The sequence below is a fragment of the Pezoporus wallicus genome, unplaced genomic scaffold (genome assembly GCF_028554395.1).
Source record: "Pezoporus wallicus isolate ANWC-B61680 ecotype Strahan unplaced genomic scaffold, APGP_CSIRO_Pwel_v1 contig_7505, whole genome shotgun sequence".
NCBI classification, from domain to species: domain Eukaryota; kingdom Metazoa; phylum Chordata; class Aves; order Psittaciformes; family Psittacidae; genus Pezoporus; species Pezoporus wallicus.
Genome location: NW_026638908.1, coordinates 1761666 through 1776732, shown reverse-complemented (window position 1 = coordinate 1776732; position 15067 = coordinate 1761666). Strand labels below are relative to the sequence as shown.

Here is a 15067-nt window from a genome sequence, read left to right as displayed (position 1 = left end):
TGTGATCTGCAACTACCTGAGTCTGTTTGGGATGAGCTCAGAGTAAAACAGCACATAGCTCAAACCTGAATGCTTGGCAGAGACTTGGGAGAGCTGAGAATTTTTCCTTCCGGGGCTCTTAGTAATTTCAGGATGAGTCTTTGTACTCATGAATGAGTGGGAATTTGAGGTCCCTAAGAGCACCCCTCTGTCAAGCAGGTGTATATCCCATCAATCTCATGGCAATCAATCAGCAAACCTGTCTGAGCAATTTCCCATGTGTTAAAGAAAAATCTGGCAAGGAAGGAGCATTATAAAAGGCAAATATGTGTAAAAACAGTAACAAGTTGCTTAAAATAAGCATGAAGTGGTGATGCTGAGCAATAGAGCATTCACAAGAAACCCTGATAGCTATCAAGCAATTTGCCCTTCAAAGACTAAAAATCCAAGTAAACAGAAGTAAAACTAAAGCCTTTCTATAAACCCTTATTGGGAAGACTCTGGCCGCCCTGACCCTGCATTCAAGCGCCACCTGGTGCCTCTGCAAACCCCGAGAAAAAACCGGCTCCCCGGACCGGGGCAGCCTGGCTGGGACTGAGCCCGCAGCCAAGGCGCGGCTGAGCCCTGCAGGGCTGAGGGGCAGCGGCGGTGTCCTCTGTAGTTCCTGCAGGATTCATTAAGCAAGTATGAAGCGAGCACACCAACAGCCAGGCATCTTCCGGCTTGAAAAGTGTTACGGCACTCCAAGTCCAGAAACTAATTTTACAAGGGGAATTTCTGCTCATGCAGCCCTAACAGGGACCTTGAATCAAACAGCTTACCAGTGGCAAGCATGTGGTGCAGACTTACATGGGGTCTAGGAACACTGATGGCACAGCAGCCAAATTTTCCTGGAAAATACCAGTGAAAATTAAGTCTAAGGACTCCAAAAGTCAGTGACCTTCTTGGAAAGATAGCTATGTTTCCCTTTGTTTCCTGTACATGTAAGGGAACACAATGCAGAGTACACCCTCCAACATCATATAGTATAGGAGGCAAAACACTCTGCTCTTGTATTTTGAATCCTCTTGCTTTTTCTTAATTTTAACAAATTGCAGAGTTGGGGACTTCACTTGAGGGAGACACTGATCTAAAAATGGTTGTGAGCTTGAGAGCTGATTCTTCAGTCTATATGCTTACTCAGGAAACACCATATCCAGCAACATAAGCCAGTCCTGCTGAATGCCTAGGAGACTCAGCAGATGGGTGTTTCACAACTGTACATAATTTATGGCAATTTGGTTGCAGCAAATGATGGATAAATATGGGAAAGATTTTAATCTCTCACTCTGCAATTCTGCAAATACCAACAAGACTGACAGCCCTTCACTTCAAACACCTCTGTAAATGCCACTTTATGTGATAAAGAGACTTTTACATGCACATCAGGAGAAGGCAAAATGTGTGTTTGCACTGTTCATCCTCACATGTGCATATGGATCTGAAAAGAAATCTAATGTGTAGCTCCCATGGTTTATTCATAGGGAAATGAAGCATCCAGCAAAGGCCTAATGATACAGAAGGAAACCATGGAGACCAACAACCATGCTACTCAGCTTGTGCAGCAGCTCAATAATATGAGGGATAACATTCAAGGTAAATAGATTTCTTTTTGGTTCAGCTCAATGTCAAGAATGTATTAATGAAGCCTCCAGCAAAAAAATGTCACAGCACTTGGGCACTCTCGCAAAGCAATCCGCACATGAGGCTCCTGCAGCCTCCAATGCCATTACAAAAACTTATCTTTCTTAAAAGACAACTGATACCATGGGCTGACATGGGCTGACCCCCAGAACAAGAGCTTCTCTTCCTTTTTTCTCTCTTTGACAGAGCAAAATAATAGTAAGTAGGTTTACATGAAGTACTTCAAGCTAAATTAGCCTGTAGCCTTTGTTTGTTTGAATAGCTGCTCAAGGTATTTATATACACTTGAGGAAAAAAAAGTTAGTATCAGACTGAGGCTGGATGGAACCACAGACACAAGCACAGGATGGGTCACGAGAGTGCTCCATGCCTCAATTGTCAGCAGGTTCATGCAAGTGCACTTTTTCCATGCTGCTGATAAGCAATGGAGGACATATGACTTGCTAGACCGATTTTTATTTAAATTGTTCTTTCCCTTTTCAACCCATGGCAGTGAGTTCAGGCTGACAAACTCTGGCCATCGCACCAGTGAGTGTTACTTTAAATCTTTTTTTGCCTTTTAGCAAACTGTTGCTGAGTAGGATTATGCGGGTTCATATAACTTCATGCAGATGCTTCTAAACAGAAAAGGACACTGAATAGTAAATAAACTTGTGAAGTTACTGCTTCCCCGAGATCAGTGTGGGAGGTGGTGGTGAGTTTCTTTTCAAGCTGCTTATTGCTTCATCTGACCAGAATTTCCAATTGAGTTTGGGTCCAGACACATCTACAGAGCGTTACACACTAAGTGTTCTCCTCTTGTTCTTTTTTTTTATTATTATGATTGAAATACAGAAATAGAATGGAAAATTGCATCCTCATTGCCTTCTTTTTCCACAAAGAAAGTGCTGCTTCTAAACGTAAATGTGAAAGGCAGAATTGTAAACTGTGTGGCTGGTGCAGGCTGTCAGAAATGGTTATGGTGATGCTGTTTCACAGTAGGAGAGGTAAACACGATGAGGAAGATCTCCCAAAACTAGGAAAAGAGTGAAAACAAAAGCTTTTTCATGTTAAAATGTGGGACAAACTGTCACCTATTGCCTTTGTATCCTGCTCATCTGTCAATACGATGTGAGGGGATGCAGATAAAAATTAGAAAGTCCATCCTTGGGCAACACGCTAGAGCAATAAAAGCATCTCTATATCTAGCATAAATTTCAAAACATAGCTTTTCTTCTGACTGTAAATGTATGCATTTTACACCTTCCCAGATGAAGATTTTTTCATTATTATTTAGAACCTGCAAAACTTCTTGCATTTTCAAGAATTTTTACTGCCCTATATATCAAAGGATAAACAACAACAGTGAACACCTTCGCAAGCACAACTGCACTTAGAAAAGGTTCCCTAGTCAAAGACAACCACCTTCATCTGGAATACCTATGACATATCATTATCATGCTGATATATGAAATTGAGATTAAACCTATTGCAGCTTCTTCTTCAGCACCTACAGAAAGCAATAAAACCACAACTAAATGTACTCAGAAGCACCGATCCCCTGTACACCTGCATCATGAAGGCCTCCATCCTGCTGGAGAGCACACTGAATTCCCCCAGCTTTGGCAAAGCCAACAGTATACAAAAGCTGTGTATGGCACCAGAATAGAAAGGCTAGCTGGCAGTTGAGGTTAAACAGTCCTTTTACAATAGAAATACTTGATTAAGAAATCTGATTAGCTCTGTCTTAAAGCAATTATTGAAAGCTCTGTGGCAACTTGTATAAGGAAGGGCAGTAACATATCAACTGTTATCCTTGCTTATCCTCATCTCCATGGGTGCTTCAATCATTATTTCAACAAACATAGTTAAGATATACCATCACACACATGAGGCAGGCTGAGACCAGACTTATGTACATTTCTACAACCTTCTTACCCCTGTGATGCTAAATCTTGCCTTTGACTCTCTGGCCATCTGTCACATTTTATTTCTACAGCTATTCTACCCTTGTAGAAGGAAAGCCACTCTTTGCTCAAGGGAAGGCCTATGTGTGCACACGCACACATGCATGTGCCAGCATAAGAAGGAAAAAGAAATCCATGGAGCTGCTGGTCATGGTCGGTTACTGCTTGGTATGAGCCTTTAAGGCTTCACTAATGAGCTCAGGAGCCAGCAAGAAACTGCATACAAGGATACTCTGCCAAAGAATCAGTTGTGCCACAATTACACATCTATTTTTTATAAAAATCTTACGTATTCACAGTGCAGGCTTTGCCAGCGCTGATTACCCACAAAAGTAGTGATGAACGCAAGCCAGAACTACTCACAACACAGTGAGAAAGGGGCAAATTTTGTAACACCTACACTGGAGAAGGGTAAACTCAATTTCAGCTGCAGTGATCCAACAGTGTTTTTTGAATGGAGACCAAAACCTTGAAATAGTATCTGTCTCCAAACCAGCAAGGCAGTACCAGGCCAGAAGCCATATGTTACCTCTTCAGGAACTTTTTAAGATGGAAAAAGAGGTTATTTCAGTCTCCTTGCTTCTGTTGTTACTTAATGAACATAACATTTTTGTGGCAACACTTAAAAACCGCAATCCTGGATGAATTCCCCAGCCTGCTACATGCCACAGAACTCATAATAAGCCAAGTAATGCACACATCCCATGCCTGTTTAATCTCCTCTTCTGACAAGACCCTCACGTATGCCAGGAAGAGTGATTTATTTACAGGTTTAATTTTAAGACTGGATTAAACATAATAATTATCTACTATAGAGTTAGAACACAATTAAAACTTTATTTTGCCATCATCATGATCTGGATTCACAAAAGTACTCCACAGTTTTTACTTATCTGTAGCCATGCTGGACTGACCATGTGCTCCTTTTTCCCACAGAAATCAGCAGCAAGATGAACTACTATGCAATTCAGCAAGAGCTGAGCCCTGAAGAAACTGCCCAGAAGCTGAGTGTGGCTGAGGAGATGCTGAAGGAGATCAGAAGCCGTAAGCCTTTCACTAATCAGAAGCAACTTGCACATGAGGAAGAATATGGAGCGGAGGAGTGTGAGTTTTAAGTTTTCCATTCACCCACATGTTGATGTGCAGCTGGCATGGGTTGGGCTGTGCTGGATGTACTGTTGAGCCCCTGGGGAGGACCAGCAGGCACTTGGCAAGCACCAACTAGTGTGCCAAAGATGCTGCTGCTTCCAAATGCCTGCCCCAAGTCTCTGCTGGCGCTTGCTACCCCCATGGCAGAATGGGCAGAAAATGTGTGTGCTTGTGAGTGCCTGCATACTGCAGCACTTTAGCAATAGCTGCTTAGGAACGTTGATGCCATGGCTGGAATTGCTTGTGTGAACGTCTTCCTCCCCGCCTGCCAGCTCTGCCATAGGGACAGTAAACTCCAGCAGAGAGAAAATAACTGCTGGTATGGGAAAGAGTGGCAGCCTAATTCTCACAGCTTGGTGAACTTGAGTCAGAGCCCCAGTACAATAAGGACTGTCTTCTCCATAACAGCCTGGTTCACTGTGAGAATGAGAAACAAATTAGGAGGAAGGAAAGCCAAATCTAGTTTCTTTTAGGAATAGCTACTTGAGAGGGGAAATTAACGGGATTAAAATGAAGCACTAAAACGAAAGGCATCTTTCCTTTCCAAAATGTGTGGGAAAGTAAAATCTAGGTAGATGATCCTCCAAGTAAGCTTTTAACAAATGTGTTTTACTGTTCCCTCAATAACAGCAACAGAAATTATTGCATCAGTGAGTTATGTCACAAATCCAAGCTTCAGGTTAATCAGTGGCCTCTGATTTTTTTCACAGTGCTTCTGCAAGTTGAAGATTTTCATGAGAGGTACAACGACACCAGATCTCTAGTATCTGATGTGTTGGAGCAGCTCAGTGAACAGGATGTGAAGCTGTCAGACCTACAGGTGGCATTAGACCAGGCGCTTAACTATGTTATACAAACGGATGATATAAATAAAGAAAACACAGCCAGTCTTCAAAGGCGTGAGGTACTGTGCAGTGCATTTATCATAACTCTTGTCTGGAACACTCCATCTCTGCTGGTGTTTAAAATAGTAGCTTATAAACAATTTAGATTCATGAATCATCACACCAAAAAGGAATTTCTTGGACTACTCAGTGGGATGAATTTGATTCTCCAGTTCTACGAAACAAGTTGTGGAGGTACAAGGAGCTATTATTTACTCATGAACCAAAAATAAATGACAAGTTTTGGCACAGCATGTCTCTGCAGGCCAAGGGAGAAATGGATACTAATGCCTAAACTAGAAGGTGTGTTTCAACAAAACCCAAGAAGTTTAAAATTCCATGTATCATGGCTGCTATAAATATTGTGGTGGTTTTCACCAATTATGTACTGACAACATGGAAGAATTTCCTGCTCACAAAAGCAATTATATTCCATTAAAAAAATTATTTTAAAAGACTCTGCACTGCATTCATGCCCTGGGCTCAGGGCATTCATATTGTCTTATCCAAACTTTCTCTCTAGTTTTCGTTAAACAGAATGCATTCCCACTTTTTCAGGAAAGGCAGACAATTGTCCTTGCATCTTCAAGCACAAACCCATCAAACCCATGCTCTAAGTGCTCTGCAACAGATACCTTGAAACAAGGTTTCCTACTTGCTGGATAAGCAGCCTAGCTATAAGGCTATAGCAGTTTTCCCTTATGCTCTGTTCAATTTAATATTTTCAGTATTATGACCACTCCAGAGGAGAGCTCAAAGGAGACCTGTCCCCCACAGCACTGAAGTGGGGCATGTTTGCCTGTAAGTGGTGGTATTAGGTTCAAATCCCATCTGGATGATGAGGAAATTGAATTTTCAGGTCTCTTATCCCAAAAAAAGTACTCAATCCATCAGCAGTACAAAAAGACTTTTTTTTTTTCCCTTCCCAGAAATTTTGTGACTCTTACTCTGTCCCACCAGAATGTCCCACCTAAAACTTGTCATTTATTTTTTCTGCAAGGAACAAAATGACAAAGAGAACTGTTTTTATTTCAGTGGCTGAAATTGTTTTGATACTGAAGGAGAGGAGTTTAGGGCACGATTTTGTGATATGGAGAACAATCTTGCAAATTCGGGACGACCTCTGGGTTTCACAGCATCAGTAGCTGAGTTTTAGCTCTTGAAACTTGCAGTGCTAGAAGTTCATGCTGATGTGGAAGGTCTAATAATTCAATAGAGAAATCAGGCATGCTGTCCGTGTGAATTCATCTACAAGCAGCTTGGGATCTTTATGTACAAAGCCTCTTTTGTTGTTCCATTGTTTCATAATTACAGTGCCAAGCTGCAGCTTGTCTCACATTTATGAAGCAAAGCCTGAAGTGTGTAGTAGCATTGTTCACTGTTTTTAGCCAGTTGGATCTTCATTATTACTCACAATGAAGGCAGATGCTGTACAAGCCATTGTTCACATCAGCTTTACTATTGACAAGGAAAAGAGATCTTTGGACTGTAGATTTTAAAAAACTTCCAGATCAAAAACTAGTCTCCAGACCACTATGAAAAAATCCACATTTAATTTGTCTCTCCTGGCAGTGCAGAGAATAATGCTTCATTCCAATAATTGTTCATGCTGTAATATAAAATGAAATTAATTTTTTTAAATATCCAACATATCTTTCACAAAGACAAGAAAATGCAAAGAGTCACATTATGCAGCTATTAGAGATGTCTGGGAAAAACTTACTTAGACTTCAAATTTGGCTAAAATCTATTTAGTTCATCACCTTGTCTTTTGAATTAACTTCAATAAATTTAATAAAAATGGCAACACTGTCTTAGCAATAGAGACAGTATTGGACTTGATTTCATCTTGTCTCATTTTCTGTAGAAACAACACGAGAAAGTAAAAGATCAAACTGATGAAGTGAATAGCATTCTGCTAAGTGCCACAAATATTTTGGCAGGACCACAAAAAGTCAACTCTGAATTAAGTGAGATAATAAAGGTAGGTGCCTCCGTGACTTGTTTAAATGATATGTCCTGTTTTTTTAACTTTTAAGTTGTGTGTGTAGACCACTAAATAAAAACATCTCCTTTTTCACACTGCTTCAATGAAATACTGATGAATATTCCCTCAGAAAAGTATAAGAAGTCTTCATAGATGAAAAGCTCTGTAATTATACTTTACTGCTTTGGAAAAATAATTGTACTATAAGGATGCCTGACTGGAGGCAAAGCTGAATGAAAGACTTTGCTGTGGAGTTCTCAATCATTTCATTACCAGCAGCTGCCAGAAGATGCTCTGGTAAAAGGCTACACTATATGCTAAATTCCTTTTCTCACACTGGCAAGTGAGAACAGGAGAAGGCTAAAGATCCCAGATACCACTGTTAAAACAAGCCAGTGTCAGAGCGTTAAACATACGTAAACAGATTGCCTCATAGGATTCCTCCTCTGGAACTCTAGGCTAATATCCAGTGATCTGAATGAGACAAGGTGTTGTAAGATATTTTTAGAAATTTTAGGGGTTTGCACTTTCTAGGAAAAGAAAATGAAGAAAGTAAACCTGGGATTTTGCTAACTGAAAGATTTAACAAAGATGCTTTTTTTTTTTTTTCATGTTTTGTATTAAAATTTTGAGATAGTTTAAGAGGAATGAAAATTCTCCATATTTATTTTGGTCGTAGTTGCCCAATTTTCTTTTTTAACACAAAAGCAAATATAAAAAAATTCTTAATTTTTCTTTGGAAAAGTGATTTGAGAAAATAGAAAGAAGACAGATTGCTTTATAACCATCCCTGGCCATCAAGCAGTATGATTTGTTTTCTCCCTCTCCTGTTTTTTGCACAAAAACAGAAATTTGTGTTTTCTGCAAAACAAATTTCTGTAGTTTATCATTTTGGGTCCTCCACTCCTGTGAATAAGCTTACACACAGGGGACATTCACAATACAGGGAAGAAAGTAGTATGTGAACATTGTAAATCTTCCATCCTCATCAGAAATAAGCATTTTTGGGCTTCTTTCACTCATCCCTTCTCTCTCCCTCCATTCTATCCTTTTTTCATGTATTTTGAGGCCACATTTATAACCCTGTAACATATCAGCAGCCTTGTGTATTGGAGAGAAGGTGAATGCAGGCCCATTTGCTCTTCCCCACAAGTATTTCATATGAGAAAGAAGTACGGCTAAGGCAAAGGGGTACTACTTCTCCTTGCCTATACATACATATAGGAAGTATTAAGGTGGGCTGATTTACAAATTAGACTAACCCATGTTACATTTTTAAAATGTAACCGAAAACAACTTTCTAATGATATAAAGGGTAAAATAAAATATAACAATCAAAATACAGACTTTATTTTTTACAATTTTCATCTTCTTTCCTTCCTTCCATATTTTGTTCAGAATGCGTCAGGGTTCTACGCAGAAATAGATGGAGCAAAAAAGGAACTGCAAGAAAAAATAGCCAATCTGTCTCTGTTTGATGAGGATTTAGTAGAAAAGGCTATGCAACATGCACACAACCTAAGAAGACTTGCTGATGAGCTGGACAGGTAAAATTTAACTTCAGCAGACTCTGTCATATACATGCTACTTATTGAACAGCTGAACTAAAAGACAAGCAGAAACACAGTGACATTAAGTATTCTGTCTGTAAATAGACACTAAGCAAATTACTGTTAAAAGTCACGTATCGAAGTACTTGTCATGGTCCAGAGGGAACAGCTGAAGTTGAGCTAAGCAAAATCTATTTTATCTTTTCAAAGAATAAACATATATCTTGAATGACATTCTCCTTTTGCTAATCTGGCATGTTCTTCTCTTCCCATAGCAAGAGACTAGGAAAGGTAGATTACTGGTAAATAAAATAATACAGCCAGATTAAATGGCATTTGCAGATGTTTCTCATGTCAGTTCACTCACATTAAAAACCGTTTAGCATTATGGGCTACAAACTGAGATCTGGGATAATTTTTGTTCAAGAACTGGAGTAGTTGTGATACACAACAGGTTGTGTCCCTGTGTAACTGCCTCACTGTAACACCAAAAACTGACTGTGAGTCTTCCTATTTTGCTGGAAGATACTAAATGTATCAACTTACACTCCCCATTCCCTCCCCCATTTTCTAAAAAGTCACACCTAGACAGTTTGAAATATGACTTTATTTGCAATTGGGATTGCCCATGGAAAAATCACTGCTACAAATAAATACTTAAATAAAATATTTCAACAAAATCAACCTTAAGCAACATCATGGACATATGCTTTTGGAAGATAAAATTAGTCTTGAAGTATATTATCTAAGTATCAGCTGCTTCTTAATATTAGTATGCCCTAGATAGGAGATTAAAATAGAGAAAAAAATAACAGATGGTTTTCTTTTATACAATTGTATACAGCTGACATCTGAAACTGTTCTATAACGCCACACAAACTACAGACAGGCTAAAAAATGAACGGTATGCTCAGTCTGAGATCAGCTAAATGGGGGCAGCAGAGTCTCTTGAAATAAAATACCCCATATGGCCAGCCTTCATCCCTTACTAAAATAATTCAAAAATTACTACCAAGTCCAACACATGAGGAATTTAACAGAAAGCAAACAGAAATAATTATGAAATATACAGATGGAAATGTGCTGACTCTTTTATTTGTTGAGAAGATTGTCCAGCAGTGAAACTTTAATCCCTTAAAACATTTAGCCTGTCTTCAAGTCATTTTGGGTTTATGGGTTTGTTTTATAAGCCTGTTAGGCTGTTGCTAGAGTTTCTTTTATCTTAGGGGAAAATAGCAGGAAATTCTTGCAATAACACTGAATCTGAAAATTTAATAATCACTCAATGTGCTAACACTTTGAAGTGAATACACACGTGTCAATGCATATGAATTTGGAGTCTATGTCTAACATATACTCTGAAATCTGTTTATCATAAAAATACTAAAAAATAGTATTTATTCAAAGTTGCTAACAGCTGAAGGTTGAGTCCTGAACCACCTGCTGTTTGGAATCTCCCCTGAAGACCAGTTACCACCTCATATGCAAATCAAGCTCTACCATGACAGCAAAGCTATCTATCTTGCAATTTTAAATGTAACTTTTTGCAAACTTTCAAATTCTTCATCTAATCCTCCCCTCTTTTCCCACCCACCTTTGGAAAATATAAAGAGCCCACTCATACAGCTTCCCTAACTACAGGCACGCAAGTCCTTCCATTCATGGCCATGAGTTATCCCTAAACGACAACTGATAGATCTGTTTTTCTGTTAATTTATGGAATATCTAATCTAGATTTTGAAAAAGATAAAAGCTGAGTTAGTCATTTTGTGCTGCTCACGCAGACGTTAAGAGAAAAATTCCGAGAGTTAAGCCACTGGGAAGTACCTTCTATCCACATAGTTTTCACCTGCTTCAGATTGACATAAATGGTTATACACAGTGAAGAGAATACTACTTAGGTCCAGTATATCTATGTGTAAGATTGTGTAGTCAGAATTCACAGAATATTAAGAAAATTAATCAATTTGAAACTACTTTGATTCAGCTTGGTTTCTTCCTCCACTTTGTTTTTAACAGGAATTTGTATGGTGTTGATACAAACGGCTTGGTACAAAGGGCAATAAATGCTTCAAATGTGTATGAAAACATTGTCAGTTATATTGAAGAAGCTAATAAAGCTGCATTGCTGGCACTGAACACAACAAACCGGGTCAAAGATGTAAGTAATTTTCATAATGTCAGTTTTTACTTTGCAAAGCTGTAGGGACTTCAGACACTGAAGTATAGGAAGGAAAAAAAAAATAATAGCTTAAATGTCAGCATTGACCTTCTCACTGCACATTTTGCTTCATCTATTATTTCCTGATTTTTTCTGCAAGCCTAAAGTCGCCTGGTATTTAGAAAGACGCAGCTTCTGTTCCTAAGTATAGACAGATTTTAGGAAGAAATTCTTCACTGTGAGGGTGGTGAGGCACTGGAACAGATAGCCCAGGGAAGTTGTGTCTGCCCCACCCCTGGAAGCATACAAGGCCAGGCTGGATGGGACTTGAAGCAACCTGGTCTAGAGGAAGGTGTCCCAGCCCATAGCAGGGGTTTGGAACTAGATGATCTTTCCAACCCAAATCATTCTATGGGTCTATGATTACTCCGACTTTCTTTTTTGGAACATACTTGCAGGCTGCAGTTGGAATTGATACTCAGATTATTTACCATAAAGGTAGAAGTGAAGAACTTCTCAACCGAGCCATGGAGCTACATCGGACAGCAGATGACGGTAAATATACATCCTTTCTACTTTCCCAGTCAGTTTATAAACATGCATGCTAAAAGAAATTTCAAAAGCATACCACTAAGGCAGAACTAGTGCTGTAACAGAATAGTGTATTGAGCGAAGTTACCACACAAAGTACTTGAAATGGCCACAATCACAGTTTGAGTAGTTCATGTGTTGTCATCCTGCCAGATGCTGGAAGTTTATTTCATTTACAGAAGTTAACAGAAGGCCCACTTCAGATCCAAGTCACTGTTTAAATATGTGATCCTGCAAACAGTTGTCTACTGGTAAATATACTCAATCAAGTAGGTCAACTGAAATCAATTCACAACAGTTTAAGTCTTCAGAAAGCTGGATTTCACCACTGAAGTATAATAATAAATGTTAAGAGATGTTGGCCTTTTTTCACAGAAAATGAAAGCGAGCTCTAAAGTCACAGAAATTAGCTCTTCAATTCTTCAGGACCTTCTGAATTCCTTAAAACTTTTACTGTATATTTCTTGGAGTATTCTCAGCAGTTCTGGTAAAGCAAACAGAAACAGTACTGACTGAGATACAGGTCTCCAGATTTTTTTCAGACACCCTGCAGCAAGCAAATAATGCTTGCCACAAGCATTATCCACAAGGGGCTGCAAGGCTTGTTTTCCTTTTCTATTATGTGAAGTCAAGTCTGCTACTATGCTAATACAAAAAGAGGCCATAGTATACTGCCTGTGGTGTATTAAATGCTTAATAACAAACCTCTACAGGATAAAATTTACCTTTTCAAATGCCACTTTGATTCCACTCAACTATACCTCCAATTTTCTCCCCACAGGTAATGATTTAACCATTGCAGACACTAGCCGGCATGTTAATGGCACTTTTGCTAGAATGAATGCTCTGCGAAGCCACCTGATGAGAGCCATCACAAAAATAAAATCAGCTGAGCCAGGTTGTAAGAGGAACTTCATCTTGATGATGCTTTATCTCATACATTTAAGAGCATATTTTATCTTTGCATATAACCTATGAAGTTGTATTAAGATTTCAGTCCCAGGGAGCCCTAAAGGAATTTGAAACTACAAGATGCAGACAGCAAACATCCAGCTTTAAAACATTCAAAATGAAGCTTTATGTCTTGTCAGCTGAAATTATCAACATTCTTCTTGGTTCTTCTTACTAAAATTATCCTCTCCTGTATTACTCTTGTTGATCTTTTGAGGATTCTTGGAGAATCTACAAGTCTGTGGATTTATTGTCCTGATAGCCAAAATCTAATTCATGTGCACATCACACCTACCAAGTAGAGCATTTGGGAAGTAATTACTGCTAGTCTTGATTGACAAAACCCCACCTCAGTTTTTCAGAAAAGAGACATCATAGAGAATCAAGCAAGTATATCTGAAGGTGTTCAAAGTTGACATGGTCAAGATTTCCTTATTAACTTTGACTAAAAATGGCTGGGGTTACTCCCCTATACATTATCATATGCAAAATGCTATAGGTTTTGCCATACAGTGGTTGTAACTCAAAAAAAAAAAGAAAAACAGAACTCCCAAAATGTCACGTATGACCAAAAAAACCCCAAACACTTCAGTGTCTTGGATTTCTCTCCTCAAAAATAACTTTCATGAAAAATATTCAATAAATGCTTACATTTTCTTTTAAAAACTTGATGAAAAACAGTGTATTTTTTCATCTCTGTTCAAATTTCTTTGCCTACATAACACCTATCAAAATCCAAGGACACTGAAAATTTCTAACAATCTAGAATGAAAAAGAGAGGTTTTTAGATTTTAGCAATTAGTAGGATTGTAGACCAACCACAGGAAGTTTTGAATATTCCCTGCGGAAATAAAGAGAAAACCAACCGAGCAAGTTTGGGTCCCCATTCTGCAGAAGATAAAATCCCCTTAGCCACACCACTTTCTAAGTACTGTTATAGCTCGCTTGAATCTTTGAAAGAGTTCATTTCTTCTCATCCCCTATCTATTTTGCAGAGGACGCCAGAGAACGTTTGGAGCAAGCTAAACTAAAGACTGCAGAGGCCATAAGTGCCACCATGACAGTAACACAAGCTACGACCCCCATGGATGAGAACGTGAGGTTGTGGTCTCAAAACCTGCAAGACTTCCAGCACAATTCAGCAGCATACGACAGTGCTGTGCATTCAGCTGGGGATGCAGGTAGGGTGACCTGATTTTTGCCATTCCTTAGCAGTAAAAGGTCAGGGGATCATCACAACATCATGCTGTATGAATCGTTTATATTGCACATTCATAGCATATAATCTTCTAGCATTTTACCTCCATGGAAGCATTTCAAAAATTAGAAGTTAACTTAAAAGTAGAGACTTTTAAAACTGTTGGATGCTTGGCCATTTCCAAAAACAGCTTAAACAATTTAAAGGCTGAAGTCTTATTTGCTGCTAAATCATTTTTATCAGGGTAGCAAGGTCACACTGAATGGTAGACAGCTTGTTCAAATAATTCTTGCTATTATAATTGGCAGTTTAGTTATTTCTTTAACACTAGGAGGCATTTGAAAACAGGGCCCTTTTGTTCTCAGTAGTACAAATATGGAGCAGAAATGCTCCCTGACTTGATGAGCTTGTAGTCTAAGCAAAGGGCGCAAAGAGGATTAGGGAGGAAATAAAATATTTAAGCAGGGTGATTGCTGGAAAAGCTTGTAAACATCACATTAATTCCACTTTATTATCGGGGGGAGGAGGAAGAGTAGAGGAGAAGTTGGAAGGTTAGTTATGAAAAATCAAAGGTAAATCAAAAAACAAAAGAAAAACTGAGGCAGGCTACAAAACTGGAATGAAGATTATAGGAAAGAGTGGAAAAAGAGGCAGGGAGAGTGAGGCTGAAATGAAGTGACTGGTGAAAGAAGGAAAAGAACAATTAATCAAGAATCAAGAAATCAAGAGAATTGATATACAAGTGAAAATATTCGGAATCAAAACTTGCCGACAATCACCACTATTTATTGCTTGATATATTCTTGACTCTGCTCATGAGGCTCACTAATCCCAAGTTATTCATGGCTAAGGAAGTCAGAAAGCCAGAACAAGAAATTTCCTATATATATTTGATGATACATACCATCACCTACAGCACTGTTCATCAGTGTCTTGCCTCCTGAAAGTGCCCCAGAGAAGGTCCATAACTCCATTGACTCTATCTCCT

General features: G+C 38.8%; 1 protein-coding gene across 1 annotated transcript in view; it reads left to right on the top strand.

The window, feature by feature from the left end:
• LAMA4 (laminin subunit alpha 4) overlaps positions 1–15067 on the top strand; it is a 102559-nt gene that overhangs the window by 54131 nt on the left and 33361 nt on the right. Inside the window, exons 9-17 of the mRNA XM_057413197.1 lie at positions 1503–1614; positions 4545–4712; positions 5468–5661; positions 7509–7625; positions 9027–9175; positions 11198–11339; positions 11798–11894; positions 12712–12828; positions 13877–14062. Coding sequence (XP_057269180.1) covers positions 1503–1614; positions 4545–4712; positions 5468–5661; positions 7509–7625; positions 9027–9175; positions 11198–11339; positions 11798–11894; positions 12712–12828; positions 13877–14062 — 1282 coding nt within the window. The remainder of the gene's footprint in view (positions 1–1502; positions 1615–4544; positions 4713–5467; positions 5662–7508; positions 7626–9026; positions 9176–11197; positions 11340–11797; positions 11895–12711; positions 12829–13876; positions 14063–15067) is intronic.